General features: G+C 49.1%; 12 protein-coding genes across 12 annotated transcripts; 7 read left to right on the forward strand and 5 right to left on the reverse strand.

Moving 5' to 3' along the window:
• Window positions 1–453: 453 nt before the first annotated feature.
• ASPWEDRAFT_29040 (uncharacterized protein) lies at window positions 454–1863 on the forward strand (the record flags this gene model as incomplete). Its single annotated transcript, XM_040833218.1, has 2 exons — window positions 454–465; window positions 514–1863. 2 exons carry the CDS (start codon window positions 454–456, stop codon window positions 1861–1863), a joined length of 1362 nt encoding a protein of 453 aa, XP_040687518.1.
• Window positions 1864–2083: 220 nt separating this feature from the next.
• ASPWEDRAFT_112955 (MIF4G domain-containing protein) lies at window positions 2084–4689 on the reverse strand (the record flags this gene model as incomplete). The annotated part of the gene is made up of 2 exons (XM_040828371.1): window positions 2084–3300; window positions 3348–4689. 2 exons carry the CDS (start codon window positions 4687–4689, stop codon window positions 2084–2086), a joined length of 2559 nt encoding a protein of 852 aa, XP_040687519.1.
• A 356-nt stretch (window positions 4690–5045) lies between these two features.
• On the forward strand, window positions 5046–5526 carry ASPWEDRAFT_29042 (signal recognition particle 14 kDa protein; the record flags this gene model as incomplete). The annotated part of the gene is made up of 2 exons (XM_040833219.1): window positions 5046–5072; window positions 5149–5526. 2 exons carry the CDS (start codon window positions 5046–5048, stop codon window positions 5524–5526), a joined length of 405 nt encoding a protein of 134 aa, XP_040687520.1.
• A 501-nt stretch (window positions 5527–6027) lies between these two features.
• Window positions 6028–7671, reverse strand: ASPWEDRAFT_52235 (uncharacterized protein; the record flags this gene model as incomplete). The annotated part of the gene is made up of 1 exon (XM_040837724.1): window positions 6028–7671. The coding sequence occupies one exon, from the start codon at window positions 7669–7671 to the stop codon at window positions 6028–6030; it is 1644 nt and encodes a 547-aa protein (XP_040687521.1).
• Window positions 7672–8225: 554 nt separating this feature from the next.
• usgS (transmembrane protein UsgS) lies at window positions 8226–9529 on the forward strand (the record flags this gene model as incomplete). Its single annotated transcript, XM_040831045.1, has 5 exons — window positions 8226–8283; window positions 8356–8462; window positions 8511–8683; window positions 8729–9122; window positions 9170–9529. 5 exons carry the CDS (start codon window positions 8226–8228, stop codon window positions 9527–9529), a joined length of 1092 nt encoding a protein of 363 aa, XP_040687522.1.
• A 269-nt stretch (window positions 9530–9798) lies between these two features.
• On the forward strand, window positions 9799–11595 carry ASPWEDRAFT_184401 (acetamidase/formamidase family protein). Its single transcript, XM_040832029.1, has 5 exons — window positions 9799–10019; window positions 10076–10094; window positions 10156–10444; window positions 10506–10779; window positions 10835–11595. The coding sequence occupies exons 1-5, from the start codon at window positions 9945–9947 to the stop codon at window positions 11408–11410; spliced, it is 1233 nt and encodes a 410-aa protein (XP_040687523.1). The 5' UTR covers window positions 9799–9944; the 3' UTR covers window positions 11411–11595.
• Window positions 11596–12631: 1036 nt separating this feature from the next.
• ASPWEDRAFT_52237 (NAD(P)/FAD-dependent oxidoreductase) lies at window positions 12632–14040 on the reverse strand (the record flags this gene model as incomplete). The annotated part of the gene is made up of 2 exons (XM_040837725.1): window positions 12632–13779; window positions 13851–14040. The coding sequence occupies 2 exons, from the start codon at window positions 14038–14040 to the stop codon at window positions 12632–12634; spliced, it is 1338 nt and encodes a 445-aa protein (XP_040687524.1).
• A 632-nt stretch (window positions 14041–14672) lies between these two features.
• Window positions 14673–16640, forward strand: ASPWEDRAFT_114297 (putative MFS transporter; the record flags this gene model as incomplete). The annotated part of the gene is made up of 7 exons (XM_040828480.1): window positions 14673–14727; window positions 14773–14858; window positions 14906–15268; window positions 15314–15469; window positions 15522–15982; window positions 16050–16308; window positions 16398–16640. 7 exons carry the CDS (start codon window positions 14673–14675, stop codon window positions 16638–16640), a joined length of 1623 nt encoding a protein of 540 aa, XP_040687525.1.
• A 242-nt stretch (window positions 16641–16882) lies between these two features.
• Window positions 16883–18371, reverse strand: ASPWEDRAFT_41723 (peptidylprolyl isomerase; the record flags this gene model as incomplete). Its single annotated transcript, XM_040835633.1, has 5 exons — window positions 16883–17947; window positions 18007–18093; window positions 18146–18155; window positions 18218–18285; window positions 18354–18371. Coding segments are annotated over 5 exons (1124 nt in total), but the record flags the coding sequence as incomplete, so codon positions are not given.
• A 325-nt stretch (window positions 18372–18696) lies between these two features.
• Window positions 18697–19540, reverse strand: ASPWEDRAFT_173287 (D-aminoacyl-tRNA deacylase; the record flags this gene model as incomplete). Its single annotated transcript, XM_040831046.1, has 5 exons — window positions 18697–18846; window positions 18915–19141; window positions 19201–19243; window positions 19301–19479; window positions 19534–19540. The coding sequence occupies 5 exons, from the start codon at window positions 19538–19540 to the stop codon at window positions 18697–18699; spliced, it is 606 nt and encodes a 201-aa protein (XP_040687527.1).
• Window positions 19541–20144: 604 nt separating this feature from the next.
• On the forward strand, window positions 20145–22691 carry ASPWEDRAFT_41725 (CNOT2/3/5 family protein). Its single transcript, XM_040835634.1, has 3 exons — window positions 20145–20487; window positions 20566–22091; window positions 22163–22691. Exons 1-3 carry the CDS (start codon window positions 20233–20235, stop codon window positions 22221–22223), a joined length of 1842 nt encoding a protein of 613 aa, XP_040687528.1. The 5' UTR covers window positions 20145–20232; the 3' UTR covers window positions 22224–22691.
• A 123-nt stretch (window positions 22692–22814) lies between these two features.
• On the forward strand, window positions 22815–23721 carry ASPWEDRAFT_546700 (uncharacterized protein). The gene is made up of 2 exons (XM_040838087.1): window positions 22815–22852; window positions 22992–23721. The coding sequence occupies exon 2, from the start codon at window positions 23130–23132 to the stop codon at window positions 23583–23585; it is 456 nt and encodes a 151-aa protein (XP_040687529.1). The 5' UTR covers window positions 22815–22852; window positions 22992–23129; the 3' UTR covers window positions 23586–23721.
• The last annotated feature ends 441 nt before the right edge of the window (window positions 23722–24162 follow it).

The following is a 24162-nucleotide window of genomic DNA, read 5'->3' on the forward strand; positions in this document are numbered from 1 at the left end:
AATGGCAGAATCTTAAATTGCAGAATTGATGATATATAAATAAGAGTCGGAGTATATACGAATATGACTAGGAGAAGGGAAGCAGGAGAGAAATGATAGTTTATATCCAGCCAGAGGATGAATGTACTGCTATCATTCACGGGGCCATCAGCCTGACATGATTTTTGTTTGATTCAATAGAGGATTCATTCTTTCAGTGACTGCTGCTACATCAATGATATCAATTTGCTATTTAAATGTCTCAGTTGCCTATACAAGCAGCCATATAATCAATTCAAAGAATGATGAACGAAATGGACAAAAACGGACAAAATGAAGCCAAAGATAATATTCTGCCGGGCGGTCTACCGCATGCTGCCTCCATCTGACCATCCCATCCCATCTTTGTCTCCAACCATCAACACCATCATCCATGATGCCATGGCTGGATTCTCCGCCGCGGTCTTGCCATAAATGCCCCCCATAGTTTGTCTTCCTTGTTTCTTTTCCATTGTCCATCGCTGACGATCACAGACTCCATTCCGCCCTCCTGCATCTACCCGCCGAAATGCCAGTCCGCAATTCGCCTCTACCCCTCGTTTTCTCCTATCCCAACGCGCTAGATCGTCTAGAGACAAAGATGATATAGATATCGCCGGTGAAGATGAATTATCCTTTTCCACACCCGTCGCATCTACGCGTTCCGCCCCGCGACCTGGGACCCAGCTTGGATCGGCCCCGCGTCGCAAAGAAGTAATCGAGGATTCAGAGGACGATGAATTACCCCAAGATGCAGCACATACCAATCCATCCACGGATAACATCTTCGATGAAGGCACTCCTGGCAGCCCTACTGGTTTCGCAGGTGAAATCGAAGCGCAATTCGACGCCCTGTTTGGGTCTCCCGTTGATCGGTCAAAGAGACGTCGGATTTCATTGAATGCAGAAACCCCCGTTGCGCACCGTGCAAAACCGTGGGAGGACCACATCTTGTCATCTTCTCCTGAACGACCCTCATCATCCATTGATGATGTCCATCCCTCGCCAATTCCGCATCGCGTTATGCAGATAGGATCAGAGCATCGGCCGCAGAGACCAGCAACTGCAACACCGCAACCTTCAACACCAGCCGTTATGAAATCTGGTTTCCGGAATCATCCTCGTTTCATGTTATCTGCTACACCGCAGATATCCAGTACTCAGACACCCTCTGCACCGGCGACAATAACACCAGCTTCGCAGCGCCGAAAGCCAGCTTTCGTCATACCCCGTTCACCATCTCCATCGCGCGCAGAGGATGATACCGCCCCCCTTCCAACCCCTTTCTCACCCTTGTCGAAAACGCTGAATCGTCGAGGTCGTCGCGCAAATGCCCCCGCTTACTTACCGGGTGGCATGGCAGCCGACGTGCGCAGTTGGATTCTAGATATGGGAACCAAACGGGAGAATCTAGACAATAGCCCAAACAATCGTCCAGCTGTAGCTGAGCCTCCCTTCGCTGATCCCAAGAAATATTCTCTCATCGCTCGAGTCAGAAATGTTCGTCAGACTGCTCTGAGTAGTTCTGGCCCGTTAGCATTCGTGGAGGGGCAATCTGGCTCAAATACAGGAGATGACCAAGTTTCTGAATCTCCGAATATCCTTCTTCTGGGCCCGCCTCGCTCGAAGCCAGCCGAGTCGTCAATGCTGTCTGCGCACGTTCCAGAGCTTCGAGCGGATAATTTGATAGGCGTCCATCGTGGATTGACTTGGGAGATATATCTGAATGAGCGGGTTGGATGCAGCTTACCAACCGAAAACCTTGACCCCAACCAATCCCAGCAGGAGAACCACACAGACACAAAGCAGTGGCTTGTTGGTATGGAGTGGGACTTGATACAATAGATGGATACGTGATGATGAATATGTTTATGTGATATGCAATGTCTAATGACTGTCATATGTCGAATATTCGACCGTAATAATAAACCATGTACAAAAGAAAGAGGTAGACAACATAAAATGGCCACCAAACAAACCCAATGCTTTTTATTCCCAGTTCGCCTTTAACCGTTGCTGCAATAACCAAAAACATACACATGCATCAATCAGTACGAAGAGACGGCTAATCCAAATCACCATTTGCCTTGGACGCAACCTTCAAAGCATCTATGGCGACCTTGGATCCCCATCGTACCAATTTCTGCTCTTTCTCCGACACGATATCAGATTTCGCGACGACCTTGCGCAGGAAGAACATCAACCCCTTGACGACCTGCGGCGTATCCTTTGTCTGCAGGAAGATCTCCATAATGGCACTTTCATCTCTGGTGGAACCATCGTCGTCTTCGGTCTTCTTACTCTTCTTGCTCTTCTTTTTGCCCTTTTTGGATTTCTGGGATTGCTGGATGATGCTGATGATGAGCAGCTCGACAAATGTCTTGGTTTTCGGTTGGAGGTATGCAAAGTTGAGGGTCTTGAGGATGCCGAGGTTAAGTGTCTTGTCTGTGATCATGGTAGCGTAGAATTTGGCGAGGTTGACGACGGCTTTCATGGGCAGGCTGTTTTCGTCTCCTTCGTTGAAGTCGTTGTCGTCTTCTTCTTCCATGTCGCCGCGTTCGCCTAGGCGTTTGAATGTGTTCCAGAGGGCGTACATGAAGGAGACTTTGAGGCGGCGGCCGACTTCACCGCAGAGTCGGCGCGCGATGAGGGTGTAGTAGGGGTTGTAAGCTTCTTCTTCCATGGCGCAGTGGATGAGGACGCGCGGGATTTCGTATTCCTGGGTGCGTTTCAGGCGGAGTTTGAGGAGTCGGACGTGTGCGTCTTGGTAGTCTTGGGCGGACATGATGGCAACGAAGATGGATCGTCGGACGTCGGTGTTCATGCGGTGGGCTTTGGCGATGCTGCCCAGGTCGGGTTCGCCTTCGCTGTCATCTTCTGGGAGCTCGTTCTTTCTGTGATCCAGAGGCACGCCGGACAGCTCTTTTCGTGCGGATTCGAGAGGGTCTTCCCTCCAGCTTGCACCGACGAGCCACCATTTACCCTTCTTTGCGGAGTTGTGGATATCTGCTCGAGAAATACTAATGGGCTCTGAGGCACGGATTACTCGCGAGTTGTTTAAGGAACCCAGAATCTTGCGCATTTTGGTGATGTGCTCTGATGTAATGCTCGCCCCGGCGCCGGTTTTCACCTTGTTGTTCTTGAGGTCTGTGATGGTGTCGATCATGAACTTGGTGCGGACGGAAAGAGATGCCTCGCCGACCTTTGCGATGGCTGGCTGGACGAGGAGAACAATGTCTTTCAAGGCAGAGGGGTCATCTTGTCGAAGCTGGGGACCGGAATCTGATTTGGTTAGACATCGTGTTAAAAATAGAAAAGGGTAAACATACTTCTAATAACCTTGAGGAGTAGTTCGGTGTTATCCTCTGTGATCTCCTGCAAAAACAACCGAATATAGTCAAACACCAAGGTACATCCGATAACATGAAAGTTGTACAGCTGCGCGATAAGACCAATCAAGTTGATGTTTTCTTTTCCTTGATACTGACCGCGTTCGTCGCCATTCGCGTCCAGCGCCTCGACGACCTTTTGAATAAGCTCTGCACCAAAGTCCAAACCAATAAGCTTGTACAGGCCTGCGATGAAACCCGCGTGGAGGATGATGAAAGTATCTTGAAGCGCAGATCTCTCAGCGATCAGACTCATCAACAGTGTAATCAACGTCGATGTGACATTCTGTCGGGGATATTCGCGGTAGAGCTTCTCGAATTCATTGAGGATGGAAACCATATTAGCCTCGGACAATTTGTTCAGGTGTCCTTGAGCCTGCCGTCTCAAGCGTGTGAGAGATTCGTCTTCGGAGTTGGATGCAGCACGAAGCGATGGAGGAATATATTTGTTCGGTTGGCTGGCGGCTGGAACAGGTGCCACATATGGATTCTCCTTTTTCTTGGGGACAGTCTTTTCCTCCTCGTCGAATCCGCCAAATTCACTGCCTTCGCCTTCCTCGCCATCGTCGTCCATCATATCTTCATCTTCATCTTCATCCTCATCCAAATCAAATCCCTCCTCGTCGCTTCCATCATCGCTATCCTCCGACTCATCAACCTGAAGTCCTTGAGCTTTCCTCCTCTTGCTCATTAACCATTCATCCGCTTCCCTTTTCCGTTGTTTGTCCTCGTCCTCCGACTCATCACCTAAGTCACCCAACAGGTCGCCCAGTCCATCATCCGCGAAAGACTGAGGAAGCTTCTTGCCCTTCTTAAGTCCAAGCTTCTTCTCCAAAGCAGCAATTTCGGCCTCATCCTGGTCCAGTTTGTCCTTAACTGCCTGGGAAACCTTCCGGGGAGCGGGCTCGTCGTCCTCATCTTCCGATTCCGGTTCTTTCTCAGCCTTGCGCTTCTTCGAAGTCGATTTGGGCTTCTCCTCTGCGGACTTGGTTGGTTTCGACTTGACCGGCGCTTTCTTCACTTCCTCTTCGGATGAAGCTCCATCGAACCCTTCATCGAGGTCAACGTCATCGTCATCCTCCTCCTCAACATGTCTATGATTCCTGCTCTTCGTAGGTCCTCGCTGCGCTCGCTTGTTTGTCCGCTCCGCTTGACGTCGATCTTTTCGCGACACAGGCCCTGCATTTCGTCTATTCTTCCTCGCTCCGTAAGTATCCTTGACTCCCAGTTCAGAACGTAAATCCCGAGGCAGGGAGGTCGTATTATGCATAGGACGCCTCATGGTGGGCTAAATTCCAGCGATCTGTCGTAAAAAAAAGATGTTAAGAAAGCAAGCGGTGCGATAACTATTTTTTTATGCCGCCCAAAAAAACTGCGGAGCGGAGGCGGAAAGGCATTCCAGGTGGCCCGAGCTGCGGAGGTTCTTCCCCCACCGCTGAGAGTCGAGAACAACAGAGCAGAAGCACATCGCATATCAATTGACAGCGAGAGGAGAAGGGAATTATCATCAGTCAGAGGATTGTATTGGTATCGCGAAGATATTTCGAAATCAATCGGGTCTTCATCACGAACTGCATAGCGTTCTTGCAACCACTCACCACCGCACAAAACACATCATCAGCAGCCGATAATTGCAAGATGGCGCCGCATCTCTCGCACGACGAGGTATGATATATCAGACCTATCTAAACCCCTCGCCGGTCATCCTACGTCCAATCTAAACTAACATATATGAATCCAGTTCTTCACCTCCCTCACCACCCTCCTCTCCAGCACATCCCAAAAAGCGCGCGGCTCCGTCTTCCTCTCCCAAAAGCCTCTTCTCGAAACCCCATCATCATCGAAAGACGACTCGCCCGCTCCGACACGCCCGTCTATCCTCATCCGCGCCACAGACGGAAACACCAACGCCCCGAACCCAAAGTCATACAAGGATAAAAAGAAGGCGGCTTCCAAGAAGGTGAAGCTGTCTACCGTTGTTGCTTTCGAAGATCTGGAGGCGTTTTATACTCGCTACGCGGATGTTTGCAAGGGTGGTATGACGGGGCTGAAGAAGAGAGATCGCAAGAAGGGCAAGGCTAAGGCTAAGGGTGGTGCTGCGAAGGTCATCAAGGCTTGAGGGGGTTATCTCTTGGTCAATTTTTGGTGGATGGAGAAGCTGTTGGCTGGGTGGGCTGCTTCGTGGAATGGCTGATGGCTGGCTTTTGCATTTACTGGCGTTTTCATGGTGATTTATTTACACTATTTACTCATGTCTGGTCAAAGTATTCTTCCGACTTGACTATATTGTTCATAAATGCTCAATGACAAAGGATAAGAAATTTATACGGCATACTTGATAAAAAGGGTATGTTATTATCACTCAATCGCTAAAATACAAAACATACATTATGAAATAGTGGATGTCAAAAAGGAAGACCGCCAGCAACTCGTACACATGCAAAAAAGGTCATACAAAACCATCGCCATGGGAATAAAGACACCGCCCTAGAGATGGTACAAATAATGAAACAAGGGATTAGCTTTAAGTGATAGAAAGTGTAATGAACAGAACCGATAACCAGATGAGCTGGCGGCGTAGGTGGAAAGAGTGTGGATGTGAAAATATTGACGTGTCGAGTTAGTCGAGGTCGAAAGGATCAGGCTTTCTGGTTTCCCTAGATTCGGAAACTCTCCTGGAGAATTCAGGAGGTGGTGCTAGAGGAAGATCAAAGTCATCGACTGCATCCTGCGGGTTCGTGACTTGATATTCGATTCTCTTATTGAGATCACCAAGAGCGGTGTTCAAAGCAGGCCCAATGACAATGCGCGCGGCGATGTGAATCAGAACAAGCAGTAGCTGAACTGGAGGAACGAGGACGATGGTGCAGGTGTGTTTAATGATTGAAGCAGCATCCTGTTTTTCTGGGGGATTGGCGATGCTTAATGTCGACACCGGAGGCATTGGGGAGACGTCTCGCTCTCTTGATGCTTTAGCCCGACGGCGAAACTCAATGCTCATATCACTTAGACTGGTATCCGTTCTCGAGAGGGCACTGGGTCTTTCATTGGAAGACTCCGTGCTCACTGATCGTTGGTGTTCCTCTTCAACTAGGGCTCTCAGACTGCTCTTGGGTGCAGGTGAAATGATATCGCGAGTGAGTTCAAATGGTCGTTCTCCGTCAAATGGGGTAGGGTCTTGATTAGTTGAGGTTTCTGGTTGTTTTTTGGTGTTGCAAAAGGGGCTTTCGTCCAGCTCCGCACCTCCGATTGACGTAGGGCATGTAGAGTTAGAGTGAGAGCTTGATGGGGGTGGTGGAGATGAGGGAGGCTCCATAGAGTGAAAAGATTCGACACTTGAAGAGAATGACAACTCAGGGTCAACCTGAGGTTCGGGGTTGGTTTCAAACCTGGCCAGCAGGTTTTGGAAGCTCTGTTGTGTTTCCGTCACAGAGCGCTTTGGAATATCCAAAGATCTGGGAATAAAAATTGGCGAAGAAGGCTCTTGGGCATCAGGAATAGTCTCGAGAACAGTACTGTTGGCTTTGGGTACGTAGCAACTATCGTCCGTGGCGTCCGTGTCTTCTCCAACACTGGAGACAACGCTTGAAACGTCGCTTGCATCGTCCTTCCGCACAGGGCTCGATTCCTTGCTAGAGACTGATCCCACAGGGGCACTTTCGATCCGAACCTTTGGACGCCAGGCTCTCTTCCTTCTCGGGGCCATTGCCTCCTCCGGTATTTCCACGGTGAAACCTCTCTTGAAGGGGCATGGTGTAATTTCGTAGCGAAGGACTTTCGGCAAAACGCATTTCAACTCCACGGCATATGTCTTGTCTTCATCGGTTCCGCTAGAAAGTTCGATGCGATAATAAGTGAGAGGGCGAATGCGCAGAACGAATGTCGTCTCGCCGTCGACACACCAACACTGGGAGTTCTTGAGGATCGCATGGACGACATTTCCGCATTTAAGAAAAACAGTCAAGCCGTGCACATTTTCCAACCTCAGGGGAGCAAAAGCGACGGTTCGCTCCGTTGGAGATCTCCATGGCAGTGTCTCAATCGTATCAACCGGGTAGTCGAAATCAGACGGCGCTGTGCTGGAAGGAATCGGCGCAAGTGCTCTAGGGGCGAAATGGACAATCTTTGCGGACGGATGGTAAAACAGGTTATCTTCAGAGTTATTCAACGAGTCCGAACTACGCTGCTTCCGGGGCATAAGCCTTGTAGGAAGGGTCACAGCCCGGCGAACGGGCTGGGTCTGAGGAAGCGGCGCATCTGACATGGTTCATGGGGGCTAGAAGTACTAAAGGATAGAAACAGAACGACAGAAAGTATCACATTGGATAGTAGGAACAGAATCGCGAGTTAGCACATGAAAAGAAAAAGGAAGGACAATGTAAGGCAGGGATCGTGGCTGGTGAAACTGCAAGAAAGGAATGGCTGAATGACCCCCGTGAAGGCATCGGAGGCAAAAGAAGCACAGCCCATGCGAGCCGGCAAAAGCCTGCGGGGAATGCATGGGTGCCTCAGGCATCAACTAAGGCAGCCACACGCGGCAGTGGAACCGGTGGAGACGCGCGCATGTGACACGTGACAGCCTGATCTTCGGATCTTCTGGTGACTCCGTATCCGCGACTAGCGTGGCAGCGGACCAATCAGCGGGCAGGTCATGACGCAGCTTCAAATTGCTGCGAGAACAACTGGACTCCATAATCGGATCATTATATGGCTGCCTGTGCGACAGCACGATTAATATAAAAGAATGATCTGAGGCTGTTTTTTTGCCCCTGGATTGTCTTTTCTTGCATAGTTTTCGTCCGACACAGGGCATTCATCATGTCCAAATTCGAGCCCAATGCCGTCATTCGCGGCTTCCAACTGACCATCGTGGGAAGTCAGTATCCCATCCTGAACCCGGAACAGCCGGAGTTTTATTGTCTCGATAGCGTGCTGACTTGATTAATAGCCGTGAGAGCTTTGATTAACCCGGAGCTCTTCAAATATGACCACTTTCGTCAGGCGGCTCTCGCCATAGCTATTGGGGTTGCTATTCAGCTCATCCTCCAGATTCCCGTATGTAACTGCATTTCATGATGATGGGCAGACTATTAATATTTCTAGATCATCGGGTTCAAATTCGTCATCTGGATGATGTCTTGGGTAGTTGATATGGAAAATGCCACCTGGGATGACAGTATCATCGAATTCATGGATGTCATCTCCAAATCTGTCCTGCAGGTTCCATTCCTGGTGATGACTATAATGGGACATATCACCCCTACACTCGATGAGATGTGAGTTTCTGATCTGTTCAAGGTAGTTCTTTGCTAATTAAACAGCTTCATGGAATCGCTCAAGTGGGTGGACACGACATATGTTCAAAAACACAAGTCAGACGATCCCCAGACACTGCGTGACATGTACTACCCCAACCTTGTGGCATTCAAAAAGAACCGTCGCTCGGAAACGGGCGATCCTAAAAAGAAGGGAATCATGATTTTCCTTAAAAGATACGGCCGCAAGGTTGGTATGCTTCTGGGCGTGTATCTCCTTTCGTTCCTCCCTGTCGTCGGACGATTCGTGATGCCTGCAGCCAGTTTCTACACTTTCCGAATGGAGGTTGGAACTACTCCAGCTGCTGTCATTTTTGGAACCGGTCTTTTCCTTCCCAAGCGATACGTTGCTAGCTTCATTCACAGCTTCTTTGCCTCCCGCAGTCTGATGCGTGAACTTGTGAGTACTATGGCCCATATCTAAGAATCATATCTGACTATCAACAGCTTGAGCCGTATTTCCGCCGTGTCATGTTCAATTCCGACCAGAAGCGCCGTTGGTTCAAGGACCGTCAAGGAGTCCTCTTTGGATTCGCCTTTGCCTTTACTGTCGTTCTGAAGACCCCCTTCATCGGTGTTCTTATGTATGGAATCGCGCAGGCATCGACTGCGTATCTCGTTACGAAGATCACCGATCCCCCGCCGAGCCCCGAGAAGAGTGAGGGATTTGCCGAGTCCCAGGTTACGTGGAAGAACAAGCACGACTTTTTGCAACTGTCTCTGGACAACATTGACAAGCTCAACGTGCCAGAAGAGGAGGGCAAAGAGCCAAAATCGCCGGGTGTTTCTGGAAAGAAGTTTTCCTAAACAATGCGGACTTTTGGCAATTGAATGTGCTATAAATCTCGCATAGCAGACTGTTGCGCATAAAATGTATACAGCATACATAGATATTCTTATCAATCGACTGTTAAATAGAGCCAATACCATTACCACCATACTCGAACGAGATGGTGAGATATTGACCATATCATCCATTCACCCGAGAAACTCCGCTGATAAGCGAGATAGCAATGATAAGCGTAAATGCAACATCGTCGACATTTGGTAATGGCTACCACCAACCTAGGTAGGTCGTAGGATCAGCTTCTCCCCGCAGGCGGGGTAGACAGATAGCATGAGGAGATACTGAGGGGGTTGATAAGATGCTTTCCCCTGCATCTTTCATCTACCATCATCATTGCATTTCAACATCCATCAACAGATCAGACAAACAAGCATAATGGGCGTCAAAGGAATTCGAACTGCCATCAAGGTTGACCTTGACATGCCTGCATGGGAACAGCCCGGGTTACACGTACGTCTCCAGTTTCAAGATACCTAGTACCCATTACGTCTGCTAATTCTATCCAGAATCGATGGCATCCAGACAGTAAGCATCACAACCCAAACCAACTCATTATCAGAATTAAGTATTAATATAAAGGAAATAGTCCCCTCCCATGGCAAAATCGCCAACAACGAAGTGGTCAAAATCGAATGTCTCGACTGGACAGGCGGGCAGATCAAAAACAACGATTCAGCAGACGACATCAAAAACGTCGATCTCACGCAGATCCACTATCTCTCTGGGCCATTTGACATCGAAACAGCCGAGCCAGGCGATGTCCTTGTCGTGGAGATCCAGGATGTGCAGCCGTTTGAGGAGCAGCCGTGGGGGTTTTCTGGTGTTTTTGCAAGACGCAATGGTGGGGGGTTTTTGGATGAGATTTATCCTGATGCGTGAGTTGACTTACTGTGTTTAATGTTATTTGAATTTGTAGACTGATTATTGAGGCGATAGTGCCAAGGCGATCTGGGACTTTGAAGGCATCTTCTGCTCGTCGAGGCATATCCCGCATGTGCGATTCGCGGGTCTCATCCACCCTGGTATCTTGGGCTGTGCGCCGTCTGCTGAGATTCTGGAGGAGTGGAATCGTCGCGAGGGTGAATTGATTGCTGCTAGTACGGCTGATCGTGATGTTGCGAAACCTCCTGAGCCGAAGAATGCCCATGCAGGTAGCGCTGAGGATAGCATCAAAGCGAAGATTGCAAGGGAGGGAGCCAGGACGATTCCAGTACGCTACCTACCTACTCTACTATCTATAACAGCACAAATACTAATATGTATAGGGTCGCCCCGAACACGGCGGCAACTGCGATATCAAAAACCTCTCTCGCGGCTCCAAAATCTACCTCCCCGTCCACGTCCCAGGGGCCAAATTCTCAGTTGGAGACCTCCACTTCTCCCAAGGCGACGGCGAAGTCTCCTTCTGCGGTGCTATCGAAATGGCCGGAGTAATCACACTCAAATTCAACGTCCTCAAAGACGGCATCGCAAAACTAGGCATGAAGTCACCCATCTTCCACGCTGGCCCCGTCGAGCCCCAGTTCGGCCCTGGCCGCTATCTCACCTTTGAAGGCTTCTCTGTCGACGAACACGGGAAGCAGCATTACATGGATGCGACGGTAGCGTATCGACAGACGTGTCTCCGGGTGATCGAGTATCTGCGTCGGTATGGGTATAGCGATTATCAGATCTATCTGCTGCTCAGCTGTGCCCCGGTGCAGGGACATATAGCTGGAATTGTGGATATCCCGAATGCGTGCACGACGATGGGGATCCCGATGGATATTTTTGATTTTGATATTCGGCCTGAGGCGGAGGTGGTGGAGAGGGATATGGGGAGTTGTGCGTTTGCGGGGTGAGACCTGTTTGTTTGCTAGTGAAAGCAGCTTGACTGTGAATGAAGCTATTGCTGCCTGGCAGTCTCTAGTATTTATATCCCTTCTTCCCCGCAAGTATTCCGTCTTCTTCTCGTCAGTTATATGCACTTGGTTATCTCAAGATCTTATATTATATACCAATCGGCCATGGCTATCTCTTATCCTCCACCCTAAATTACCTATACACCGACACCAACAAAGCGAGCAGGAAATCAGAGCCCAAATAGTCCTTCCAACGTCCAAGCGCAAGCAATACAAAGCTCTTGTCTGCTCATACTATGTCAACAGCGCAGGCTCGAACAGAACATGTGCCGGAATATTCACCTCTTTGACATACCGAGTTGATTCGAAGAAAGATATATGTAACTTTAAGAAGATGATATTAGAAAGAAAGGAGCTTTCGTGTTCGAGTTTTGAATTATGTGAGGATCTTGACACTGCAATCCAGGTATTCATATTCTAACTCGATACTAACGGTCTATAGGCATACGATGTTGAAAATCAAGCCAGCACCGTCAGCCTCACATACAACAGATCCAATAAGCAAGAACATTGAAATCGCGAATGCAATTGAAGAATCCCAGAAAGAAAAAGTCAGAGACAGCCATATGCAGGATATGCCAGGCTTATCCCATTTACTACCACGCTATCTTGCCTAGGCTTTGGAAAAGTATTATTTTACATCATCGTTGTTCTCAATCATACTAATATATTCTAATAGACAAAACATCGTCCTGGTGCGGTATGCCATCGGCCACTCATGGCTGAAGTTATTTTATATCGTCGTATCCTGAAGTCATGGACAAAAACGAAGGCCGGTTTATCAACACACTGGCAAATGAAGAGGAAAAAGCCAGGGATATTGATACGCCTCATCATTCTAAATGAAGAACACTCGGTGATGCCTATTCTTATTCCGTCCCGGTAGTTATGTTTTCTTTCGACTATCTGGCCTTTGTCGATTATTCGAGATGCTTGAAGTGGATGACGAGCCATCAAAAGTATCTCATCTGACGGGGACAAAACTAGGCCTCACAAGGGTTGCGAGATTTCATAGTACCAGTATCGCTGATATCAATGAGGAAATAACCAATATACTAAGTTCTTCAAAACTGACTGGACATATGATTTTTCTCTGCCTACTATTAGCAGTTTGGCTGATATATATTGTAGTGTGACATGAATAGTATGCTAGTACTATGACTAAAGTCGACTTTTTCCCTCCTCGATTCTCGTCCATTCATCTTCACCAATTTTTTGAAAGTCCATCACCTTGTTGGGCCCTCCAAATCGGTCCTGCGTATCTTTCCAATCCCGATCAACAGCTGTCTCAGGCCGCCACCGAACTACATCCTTCAGTTCCTTTTGGAGCTTGCCCTCTAATGCATCTGAGATAAACCCCCCAATAGTAGGCATCTGCATTGCCCCGTTTCCAGACCCCCCGACGGCAACCAGAAGGGAGGGATGATCGGGGTGTCGATCGATCAAAAAGGCCCGGTCTGGTGTATCGGCATCCCAGCAGATGCGGGCAAAGGCCAATGGACGAGTAGCTAGATGTGGCATCGTATCGCGGAGGAAGTCTCTTGCGCGAGCTTCTGCCTCGAGGGGAATCTGATGCTTTGCGAATGGGATACTTCTCGTTTCTCCACCATGCTCTGGGTCTGCAACAAAGTTGCAATATCCGGGATGTTCGTCACAGATCTTAAGCTCGTGTTTATCCTCATCAGGCTCCATGAAGAAGCCTTTGGCGATGTTGAATAAAACAGGAAGATTCCGGTACATTTTTGCTTCCTCTGGTGTCATTTTGATATGGCATAGAGTCCATGCGGTAGGACGAAGTTGTTTCTTAAAGTCGAGGAGGCGGTCACTGCCTGCACCAGCAGAGAGGATAGTATGATCTGCACGGTGAATAGTCCCATCTGCTGTTTTGGCTCCAATTACATCCCCATTCTCATACACCAAAGACACGGTATTCCCTTGCGGAGGGCCAGTCACGAAGGTAACTCCTAGTCGCTTTGCTTCGGTAAAAGCTGAAAACATTGCCTTTTTGGCATGAATCCATCCAGCACCAGTCTTGTTAAACCAGCCCTTCCAACCAGTGAATTCGCCTGTCAGCACACCCGCCGGCATGGTCCTTCGAAACTCATCTGCTGTTTCCAACTTTTCAAAGGTTCCGATTGAGGGGTCAATTTCGGATTCTTTTATATGTTCGATGAGTGCCGGTGTGTGTCCAGAGACGATAGCACCTGTCTCATGGAAATATGGCTGAAAAACAGGGTCTGTTTTCCATCCTTTCAATGCTGCTCGCGAACAGGTTGTGAAGGCGATGCTTTTCGGGTCGGTTTCGGAGTCTGTCAGAATTCATCGTCAGCAAACATGGACATTCCAATGGTTAATTAATGCAGAATACAGAGATACTAACCCTTTGACTCCCTATGCTCCATGATTTTGTTGATGTCGTTTCCTGCCGCAATGGGTGACGGAACAGGATGGGGATCCAAGACGGTGACATTTTTATATCCACGACGAGCAAGATGGAGAGCAGTCGAACAACCCCAAGTGCCTGCTCCGACAATGAGAATAGAGGATGTAGAATTTAGCGCAGGTGCCATTGTTGTTGATCCGATGGTGACTGTTGATCAGAGGAACAGAGAGTGTTGTTGTCGTGGGCGTGAGGGGTTCTGGTGAGGGGTTCAGCATGGTATTTGAAGGAATCATCATGAATCATGGAAAAACATATCGGCTTAGCTGGATGCTTCATTAGTCTTGATCCAATAATAGGAAGGTCCAGAGTATCTGAATCGAAGCCAATGGCTTGAGGGCGATGCTTATCGAAGGTGAGGTGGAGAAGAGAGAAATCGCCTGGACCTTCCTCGCCTTTCGCCGTCGATCAACTCGCAGACTCTGGGGATAGTGGCATTTCCCCGCATTATCCAGCTTCAACGCAGTCGATATCTGATGCATCGTGTATCAGTCTATCTCGAAGTTATCTTCGCTTGGAACTTCCTCGGTGTCTCGCACTTATCAAGTGATCGCATCCCTGCCACTCGCTTATCATCTTCCTATACAGGATAATCGAGATATCCCCTCACATCTATCAAACTCATTGATATGGCCAAGATGGATTCGGATTGTTCCGCCAGATATTATCCGACAGGATATATTTCCTGGTTCATGGCGATGTGTCGCTGCTCTTATATAGTAGCAGCGCATCTCGCTGTTTATTCCCATGTCCAACAGCAAAATGGCTCCTGATGATGCGTTTACCGATGTTCCTGGCACTGTCTACCTGGTCGATGGTATGTCTCATCAAGACTTCTTCATCAAATACTAACAGTCAATAGCATCTGGAGACTTGCGAGATGCTGCTCATGCCAATCAAGATATCCTTCTTATTCCTCAACCTTCGCCTTCTTCTGCCGACCCTCTGGTGAGCACACCTTCGACATAGACCCTCTTCTCGACTAACATCGCCAGAACTGGTCCAACTACAAGAAATACTGGTCTCTCTTCTTAATTTCCGCCTACGCCTGCGTCAATTCCTTTGGCGAAAACAACTGGGGCGCATCATGGACAACCATCGCAGACGAAACCGGCGTCACGCTGGAAAACATGAACGGGGGTTCTGCTCTCAACTATCTCCTTCTGGGCTTCTTCAATATCATCTGGATACCTTCTGCGATGAAGTTTGGACGGAAGATTATCTACATCCTCAGTCTGGTTTTCGTCCTAGCTGGTGGGATCTGGGGTGCATTCTTCGAAGGTACGGTGCAGTATTATATCATGTTGGCTTTGACGGGCATTGGGACGGCTGCATATCAAGCTTTGATTCAGCTCACGGTATGTTTATCCTATCTTGATTGTGATTTGTCTGCTAATGGAAAGATTTTTGATATGTTCTTTTCTCACGAACGTGGCCGGATGCTCGCATTCTACATCTTCTTCCAACAACTGGGTTCTATTCTAGGGTTGATATTAGGAGGGTATATCTCAGATGGCATTGGATGGAGATGGAGTCAACCTATTGTCGCCATCGCTTGTGTTAGTATCCTCATCTGTCTGTATCTCAGTTACTGACCCAACATTCCTTCAGGCTGTTCTTATCCTACTGTTTATCTTCACCTTTGACGATACCATGTTCCCCAGATGGCGATTTGGAGATACATCATCTGAATCATCCAAGATAGGAGATTCAAACAATCCAGACCAGCAAGATACCGGTAAAAAAGAGCCACTTGCCCCCCCAGCATCCTCCTTGATAAGCCAAAGCGTTGGCGAAATCGACATGCCACCTCGGACATACCGACAAAAGATAGCCCTGGTGCACTACTTCCAAGACGACCAAACAACCTGGTTTCAGTACTTCAGACGGCCTTTCTATCTCTTTGCATTCCCCAACATTGTCCTGGCCGGTATTCAATTCGCCTTTGGCTGCACAGCTGGAATCGTTTCCTTCAACACCATCTCAGAGATAATGACTGAACCACCTTATAACTGGAGTGCCGGCTCAGCTGGACTATTATTCCTCGCTGCTCTAGTCGGTAACTTCATCGGGTATGTCTTCAACCCCCTATAAACTAAAAATGAAAGAGAAACAAACAAACAACTAACAACCAGCCAGTATGGGCATCGGCTCCCTATCAGACTACATCGTCCTCTACCTCACCCGCCGCAACAAAGGCTACAAAGAACCCGAAATGCGTCTTTGGGCTTACGTCTTCTCTTTCATCCTTGGTGCTGTCGGATACTTCACTTACGGCTGGGGCGCTACAGCGGGTGACCATTGGATGTCCATCGCTGTTGGTCTTTGCTGTCTCATTGCTCAACAGGTCTCGGCGACGAGTATTGCGACTGCGTATGCGATGGAGTGTTTTGATCGGGTGAGCTTATTCCTTCATACATCACTTACCATTGCCGCATTGTATTAAACCGGGTTGGTTTGGCTAACTGATTGGCTTGTTTTCTATAGATATCCGGTGAACTCGTCATCGTCTTAGCCATCTGCTCATCACTGATTAACTTCGCTATTTCCTTCTCTGTGCAGTATTTCATCAATGCCACCAACTATGGCTGGACTTTTACCTGTTTTGGTATTTTGGTGCTACTGTCCATGGCTATGGGTGCGCCGATGTTGATATGGGGGAAGAGTTGGAGACGAAAGTGTAAGAAGCGGTATGAACAGTTTTTGGCGGAGACGGGGCAGACGGGGTGAACTGGGTTAGCTATATCACAGATTGTATGCAATTATGATTGTCGTTTTGAGTCGATTATAACACTACGAGGATGAATACGTTTGGCTTTTATGTCCTGAGTGCTTTTATTTCTCACGTAAATCGTGTGCTCGTTGGGAAAGCTCATATGCTCACGTCCGTTGAATAGGACTCTGTAAAACCAATACACAAATGCGCCGAATTCTCCATGCTCCCAAATGTCAATGGACAAATGGTCTTCGCAAAGAATTTCATAGAACAAAACATCGAGGTTCAAGTTCAGAGAGAGATGAAACCCCCGTTAACCTGTGTCTCATGCAAAAATGAGGAAACAAACGTATCATGAATCATGAATCACGACCAATCCCTCACGAGAAGAACTTTCTAGCAGCCGCCTTCTCCTTGGCCTCTCTGTCCTTGATCGCCTTCTTGATCTTGACAGCTTCGTTGGCGATGCCGGCATCACCGGGTGCCAGCTTCTCGGCCTCCTGAAGATCCTTGAGCGCTGCGTCCTCCTCCTTCAAGCCTCCACGGGCGACAGCACGGCGGTAGTAAGCCTTGGCCTTGTCGGAGTCCTTGGCTGCGGCGGCGGTGGCGACCTCGAGAGCATAGGTAGCCCAATTCTGGGCATCCTGGTACTGAGCGAGCTTGTTGGCAAGCAAAGATGAATTAGAGTGAAGGGCGAAACGGAGAGCCTGCATCTGAGGGCCCAGCTCCTTGGGCTCGTTGTCCTCGGGCTGCGGGAACTCATTCAAGTAGCGCAAACCCTTCTGGTACTTTTCGAGGCCAAGGCTGACGTTTCCAGCTTTGAAGGCGGTGTTGCCGAAGCCCTTCAATTCACTCGCGATCTTGAAGCAAACGGGGGCACTGAGCTCCTCGCCGGTGTGGTCATCAGGGAAATCCTCGTACGGGTCACCGGTAACGTCCAGAGCCTGCTTGTCTGCCTCATCGAAGTCCTTGCCGGTAAGCTCACCACACTCCACAATGGTCACATCGGAAGTGGGCTTGTCGGCCTGGGTCGACATGTTCTCAATCTTGCGAACAACACTCTTTCCGTTGATAACCTCGCCAAAAACCACGTGCTTGCCGTCCAGGTGGGGGGTAGGAACCGTGGTGACGAAAAACTGACTACCGTTGGTACCGGGGCCGGAGTTGGCCATAGACAGGAGGAAGGGTCGGTCGTGCTTGAGGTCAAAGTTCTCGTCTGGGAATTTCTCGCCATAGATGGACTCGCCGCCGGTGCCGTTGAAGGCAGTGAAGTCACCACCCTGGATCATGAACTGCTTAATCACACGGTGGAAAATCGATCCTAAGTACCCAGTTAGCTCCTGGGCAAAACACATGCCAAAAGTGACAATGTGAACGTACCCTTGAAGTGCAATGGCTTCTTCTGGTTTCCAATGCCCTTTTCTCCAGTGCAGAGAGCACGGAAGTTCTCTGCCGTCTTGGGAACGACTAATCAACAGTCAGTATCTGCGCGAGCGGCGCAATGTGGGATGTTTCCTACCATCGTTGAACTAACGCGGGGCAAAGTCAGACACGAATTCCTAGAGCGATTGGCAGATAGCAGTAGACTTACCAGTTCGAAAGCAATGCGACCAGTCTTCTGGTTGCCAATCTGAATGTCGAAGTAGACGCGAGAACGGCCTACAGTCAAGACTTTGTCAGTGGCCCGTTGCCTGATGCTGGAACCCCGCACTGGAAGAAAGACTCACTTTGGGATTCAGCCATGGTGATAGAGCAGCAAACAAAAAAAAAACGCTATATGATCGACAGTTGTGAGGTTAAAAGAAGAGAGAAGGGAGGATCGAAAGGTGGAGGAGCAGAAGACAAATGGATGAGGAGGAGAGAGGAATGAATGAATGGATTCACTGCGCCGGCTGTGGACTGGACCAGCCTTTTCTGCAATGCTTCAGGAAGCTTCCATCCCAGCCGAACTCCGCAGCAGCAACAAAGCATCATACAGGATAACAAAGACAGGTCTATGAATGCAGTAGATTATTAAATAATTTGTTTATATATACAGTCTATCTATCTATTCCTATCTTTTTTGATTAATTATTCCAGCAAGGTTGCTGGCATTGTAAACTCATAACTCTGCTTCCCTTGGCCTTCCCCCGCATCTTCCTTCTTGTCGTCTTCGGGCTTTTTGCTTTCTTCAGGCTTCTTTTCCTTCTTTGGTAATTTGGTGTTGATCTCAATTGTGACCTGTCACTCCTCGTCAGCATTACACCTGATAGCTCAAGAGGACGGAAGCAGAAAGAGCAGAGCTGTACCGCTGCATCGTCACTGCGGTAATCTACACCCACCGGCCCATCATTCTTCAGTTCGACATCCATCATGGCCTGAAAGACACCGTTCTTGACCCGTTCCTCCTTGTAGGCCTTGCGCAATTGTTGGAAGAAGTAGTCGTACAGTCTCCGCGCTGTCTCCACGTCGGCGGCTTCATGGAAATCGGGCTTGTTGCCTTTCTTCAACCGACCGAAGAGCGTAAATTGCGAAACTAATCCGATATTGTGAGCAAAATGCGACATCCAAGACGGTCGGCTAGGGAGAGCATACCGCAAAGCACTTCTCCCTCGATATCCTGTACGTTCTTCTTCCACTGTAGTAAACAGCTGTCAGACCTGGTTTTTCCGTATCCCATGGATCCAACACTCACTTGTCCTCCATCTTCCGTCGGCCAGAATCTCGTCTTCAATATCTTGGTTACAAGGGAATCCGCATCTTTCTCAGTATCTTCCTTTCCCACCCCAGCAAGAACGAGAAGACCACGGCCGATTGAGGAGATCAACTGTTCGTCAACAGTGACCGATGCGGATTTCACTCTTTGAATGACGGCTGATTCGAGAATTTAGATAGGAAGTACGTGGTTGCAAAGACAGCCATGCGCACCTTTCATGTTGAGATCTCTGGGGGGCGATGATGTGGCGGGGTTGGCCGCAATAGGCAGGGGGAGTGGTTAGAATTTCGATTTTGGTTTTACTATATTCAGACAAATAGTTAATTAAAGATAGAAACAAATAGAATAACAGAGTATATCATGGATAGGAGGGTTGTTTTGGTGTTGCCCGCACGACTTTCGTGGCTGCAAACGGGGATGCATCATCACCTTAGGTTATGTCCCACAACACATCAATAGCGAATTCTGCAACAATCACCTGCCATATCGACACATTATCAGGCTGTGACTCAACATATTAGGGCAGAATAACAAGAGCACTAACAGATTAAAATTATTGAAATTGAAAGACTGTTCTTGTTGTCTTCTCCCTCGCTGTCTTCGCACATTGCATGGCCCTTAGCGCCTCCCGGTCTTGGCGCCATCCCAGCTTGACAACGCCGACGAGAGAGCATCGGAGACCCTCCATACCTATTCACTGCTCATTATCCACCAGCAACCTCTGATTGCAGCACGCCTCACGACTTGATTTTCTGGAAAGTTGCCTAGCAACCTCTTCCTTTTTCAACAAAGCTCGCCAGAAGCTTCCCATTGCGATCCAACCCCGTGTCCTGCCGGCCCCCGTCAGCCTTTGTGGAATTTTCGCCATTTTGACAGCTTCCCCAGATCCCTTGTTCATTTGAACAGCCGCCATGACGTCTCGAAAAACACAACAAGAGATTGACAAGACCTTCAAGAAGGTATCTGAAGGCATCCAGTCGTTTGAAGGGATATACGAGAAGATCCGAGCGACGACAAATCCCACCCAACGCGATAAGCTCGAGGACAACTTGAAACGGGAGATCAAGAAGCTTCAACGATTTCGCGATCAGATCAAGTCATGGGCTGCCGGCAATGAAGTCAAAGACAAGAGTCCGCTGCTCGAGCAGCGCAAAGCAATCGAAACTGTGCGCACATGACCTCCAACGACCCTGAATACTACCCCCCTCGAGACCCGGGCATAAGAGAAGCTAACAGAGGAGCAGTGTATGGAGCAGTTCAAGGCCGTGGAGAAGGAGATGAAGACCAAAGCATACTCCAAAGAAGGTCTATCGGCAGCATCGAGACTCGATCCCCGGGAAAAGCAAAAGGTGGAGACGTGCGATTTCCTGTCAGCCTGCGTGGACGAACTTCAACGGAAAATCGAGTCCATGGAAGCCGAAGAAGAGACCCTGCATATGCAAATGAAGAAGGGCAAGAAGGACGTCGCCAAGGCCAACCGGTTATCAGATGTTACACACTTAACAGAGCGCCATAAGTGGCATGTCAATAAGCTGGAACTTCTGCTACGGTCGCTTCAGAACGGCAACGTCGAAACGAGCCAAGTACTGGATATCAAGGAGAGCATAAAGTACTATGTGGATGATGGGAATAACATCGATTACTCTGGAGAAGATGAAACACTCTATGACGACTTGAATCTGGGTGATGAGACTGAGCAGTTCGGCCTTGCTGACGACCGAGTATCCTCGCAAGATGCACAATCGGTCCAGGATGACGAACCCGAACCGAGACCAAAGGCGAAGCCGGAGGCAGCATCAACGCCTCGACGGCCATCAGCGCAAATGAAGTCTCCTCTTCCCGTTTTGGCGACCCTCCATCCCTCCACATCCACCAGCTCCACAACTGGCATGAAACCTGCCCCTCTTCCAACTCGTCTTCCCGGTGAAACTCTCAAGTATGCATCGGCCGCAGCCGCAGCAGCAGCGAGTGATAAGAATGGCGTTGGAATTGCTCCCCTACCACCGCCACCCGGTGCAAGCCCTGCTTTCCCACCTGCGACTTTGGCGTCGAAAGCTTCATCTGTCGCTTCACCTAGTATCTCTGCGGCTCAGCCTGTTTCCAAGCCATTGTCTATGGCAGCAGCGGTTGCAGAAGAATCCGCAGCTCATGGACGGTCTAGGACCCCGGCTCTCAGTCCCCGTGTCGGCACAGCGAGCGCCTCGAATACGATGCCCCCTACACCTGCGATGGACAAGGCAGACACCACAGCCACCAAAGAGCAGCCGGCCGCGAATGGGGAAACGGGCAAGGAGGAACAACGTGATAGCGACGAATCGATATACTATCTGCCACCTGGCCTGCAGGACCTAATACACTCATTTGAAGTGACCAAGAGCAGATCGTCGACCAACCCACCCCCATCGGTCCAACGACTTCTCGCCGCGTCACTCACTACCTGTCCTGAGCCTGCTGACGCGGAGAAGCCTCGCCACTACAAGCCACAGAACCCTTACAACACCCCTCTCTACTACCCGCAAGAACCCCTGTCGATCTTCAATGACCCTCGACTGTATGACACCGGGCGCATTGACACAGATACTCTCTTCTACCTGTTCTATTACCGCCAAGGTACATACCAACAATTCCTATCGGCCAAAGCCCTCAAAAACCAGAGCTGGCGTTTTCACAAGCAATATCAGACATGGTTCCAACGACACGAGGAGCCCAAGACGATTACCGAGGAATTCGAACAAGGGACGTACCGTTTCTTTGATTATGAGAGTACATGGTGAGTTCAGCCTCGGTTGATTTTTTAATTTTTGTTTGCTTTTCTTGCAGCCTGACTAACAGTTCATGCAGGATGAACCGACGCAAGGCGGATTTCAAATTTATCTACAAGTATCTAGAAGATGAATTATAATATGAATCTTAAGTTTCATCCGTCTCATCAGCGATCCCGTACCCCGTAGCGGGCTAAAGCAGAGAAGGTGGACTCTGCAAGGGAGATCTGCGATGGGACCATCAATCGGTCTTTTTGAATGTGAAGGGACTTGATTTGAAGTGGCTTGGTTTTTCTTTTTGACACGTTGTGCTGAAGGGCCGGGTATTACCTGAAGATCCCTTCTTCCATCTTTTACCTCTTCGTTTCTTCCTGTCTTTTGTTTTTTTCTTCATCTGGGAATGAGTGAATGAATGGGATTGCGGGACATGGAGTTGGTTCTGCGCTGTTCGTCTGATTACAAGGAGGCTGATGGATGGATATCCACGGGCTTTTGTCTTTTTTACTTTTTTTTTTTCTGCACTGTACAATTCCAAAAACAATGGAGACCAAGTCAGAAGCACTTGACCGTGCACATTCAATCAATAATATGATGTTCCAGCGTAAAAGCCGTGAAATGTGGCGAAGTCGAACACGTCTTCTCCAGGATATTTCGTGCAGTAAGGCTTAGACCCAAACAGGGAACACTGCAAAGCTTCCCTCGTCCCTCACCTCCCATTTGCATCGCGTCTTTTCCAGAACATTATACTTCTGCGTCTACTGGCTGCAAGGTAAGCCGTTCCTGCACCAGTTCATCATTCCGTCCCGACTTTTCCGTTCCATGGAGATAGCAGAAGCAGAACCACCTCCAGTTCTCCATCCGTTTGTGCCCCGGCGGCTCTTTTCTGGCAGTGCTGACTGGACGTCCAGTCGTTAGGAAGCCCCCATTCGCCTCACTTGTCTCTGTTTCTATCTTTTGACTTGATCGCATGAGGGATTATTCTACAAGTGCATGAGCACCATGCACGATTGACACCTGGGGTGTTACTAGTTGTTGCTAGAGCAGAGATGATGGGGGGCTGTGCGGCTGTATTTCCCCGTCCCAGCGAGAGAGCGCGTATCCATTCCCCGGACTGGAAGACTGACAGTGGCTGCTTCTTGGCAGACACGTTGGCATTGTTGCTGCCCGTCTCATTGGATCGTTGCGAATCGTCGTATTCCAAGATTTCCAACTTTTCCTGTTTCTTACGCAAAGTTACGGGCTTTCCAACGTTACAAGGCTGGAGAATCGTTGGCTTAGCGTGCGGATCATTTGCGAGGGGCTCGGAAAAGCCTTGCCGATTTGAATTGATTCCATTCAGCCCAAAAGGACGGTCAGAAGGGACTACAATAAGACACATACCAGTCAGAAACACGGGAGAAAGAAGCGAGCGAAGATCAGAGTTGCTCGGGCAAGATGAAGACTCGTCTGGATGCTCGTGCCGTCCCTTTTCCTTCCCCTGGGCTCGAGGCTTTCCCACATGACGACGCATCGTACTTTGTGCTTTCTTCCTCGCGCTCCAGATGTCGGAGTCGGTCGGCTCCCGACGATCTATCTATCTTACCTCCGAACAAATCAGCGAATCAGGCTGGGAATTGCACTCCATAAGGCGGAATGCTGGTTGATGACTCTCGAAAACGCACCGGGCTCGCTGGTCTTGCTGGTGCCATCTCCAGCCAAACAAAGTACTGGGATGTGAAAGACATCCCCACTCATCAACAATGTGGAGAGTAGCGAAGGGCCGACTATGATGCTGATGATGTTATTCATCTATTCATCGTGCTATCTCTGCATTTTGGCCCCCATTTGGCCCTTTGCCATTCGTCCCGGTGCTCTGACCCCCGTTTCCTGGATACTAGTCTCTTGGGCGCTACTGCGTCGAGAATATTCTTCTAACCTTCCAGGTGTTCTAGCGTCCCCTCTCTTGGCAAGGATGGGCTTGCTTCACTCTTTCACAAATAATGCCGCACTGATGACGCTCATTATTAGTGGCTGTGTAAAGGTCCCTTGTACTACTGAGGTCGAAACCGTTTCGCGCCTGGCTTGTGTCTCTCAGCCGGG

The sequence above is a fragment of the Aspergillus wentii genome (assembly GCF_001890725.1).
Source record: "Aspergillus wentii DTO 134E9 unplaced genomic scaffold ASPWEscaffold_5, whole genome shotgun sequence".
Taxonomy (NCBI): Eukaryota; Fungi; Ascomycota; class Eurotiomycetes; order Eurotiales; family Aspergillaceae; genus Aspergillus; species Aspergillus wentii.

Bases quoted from the DNA above. Each gene is read 5' to 3' on its own strand.
- ASPWEDRAFT_546700 (XM_040838087.1), top strand. From the start codon at position 23,130: ATGATGGGGGGCTGTGCGGCTGTATTTCCCCGTCCCAGCGAGAGAGCG.
- ASPWEDRAFT_184401 (XM_040832029.1), top strand. From the start codon at position 9,945: ATGGGCGTCAAAGGAATTCGAACTGCCATCAAGGTTGACCTTGACATG. The intron at 10,445-10,505 runs GTGAGTTGACTT...TTGAGGCGATAG, and splicing joins GATGAGATTTATCCTGATGC to TGCCAAGGCGATCTGGGACT. The intron at 10,780-10,834 runs GTACGCTACCTA...TAATATGTATAG, and splicing joins AGGGAGCCAGGACGATTCCA to GGTCGCCCCGAACACGGCGG.
- ASPWEDRAFT_41725 (XM_040835634.1), top strand. From the start codon at position 20,233: ATGACGTCTCGAAAAACACAACAAGAGATTGACAAGACCTTCAAGAAG. The intron at 20,488-20,565 runs GTGCGCACATGA...ACAGAGGAGCAG, and splicing joins AGCGCAAAGCAATCGAAACT to TGTATGGAGCAGTTCAAGGC. The intron at 22,092-22,162 runs GTGAGTTCAGCC...CAGTTCATGCAG, and splicing joins TTTGATTATGAGAGTACATG to GATGAACCGACGCAAGGCGG.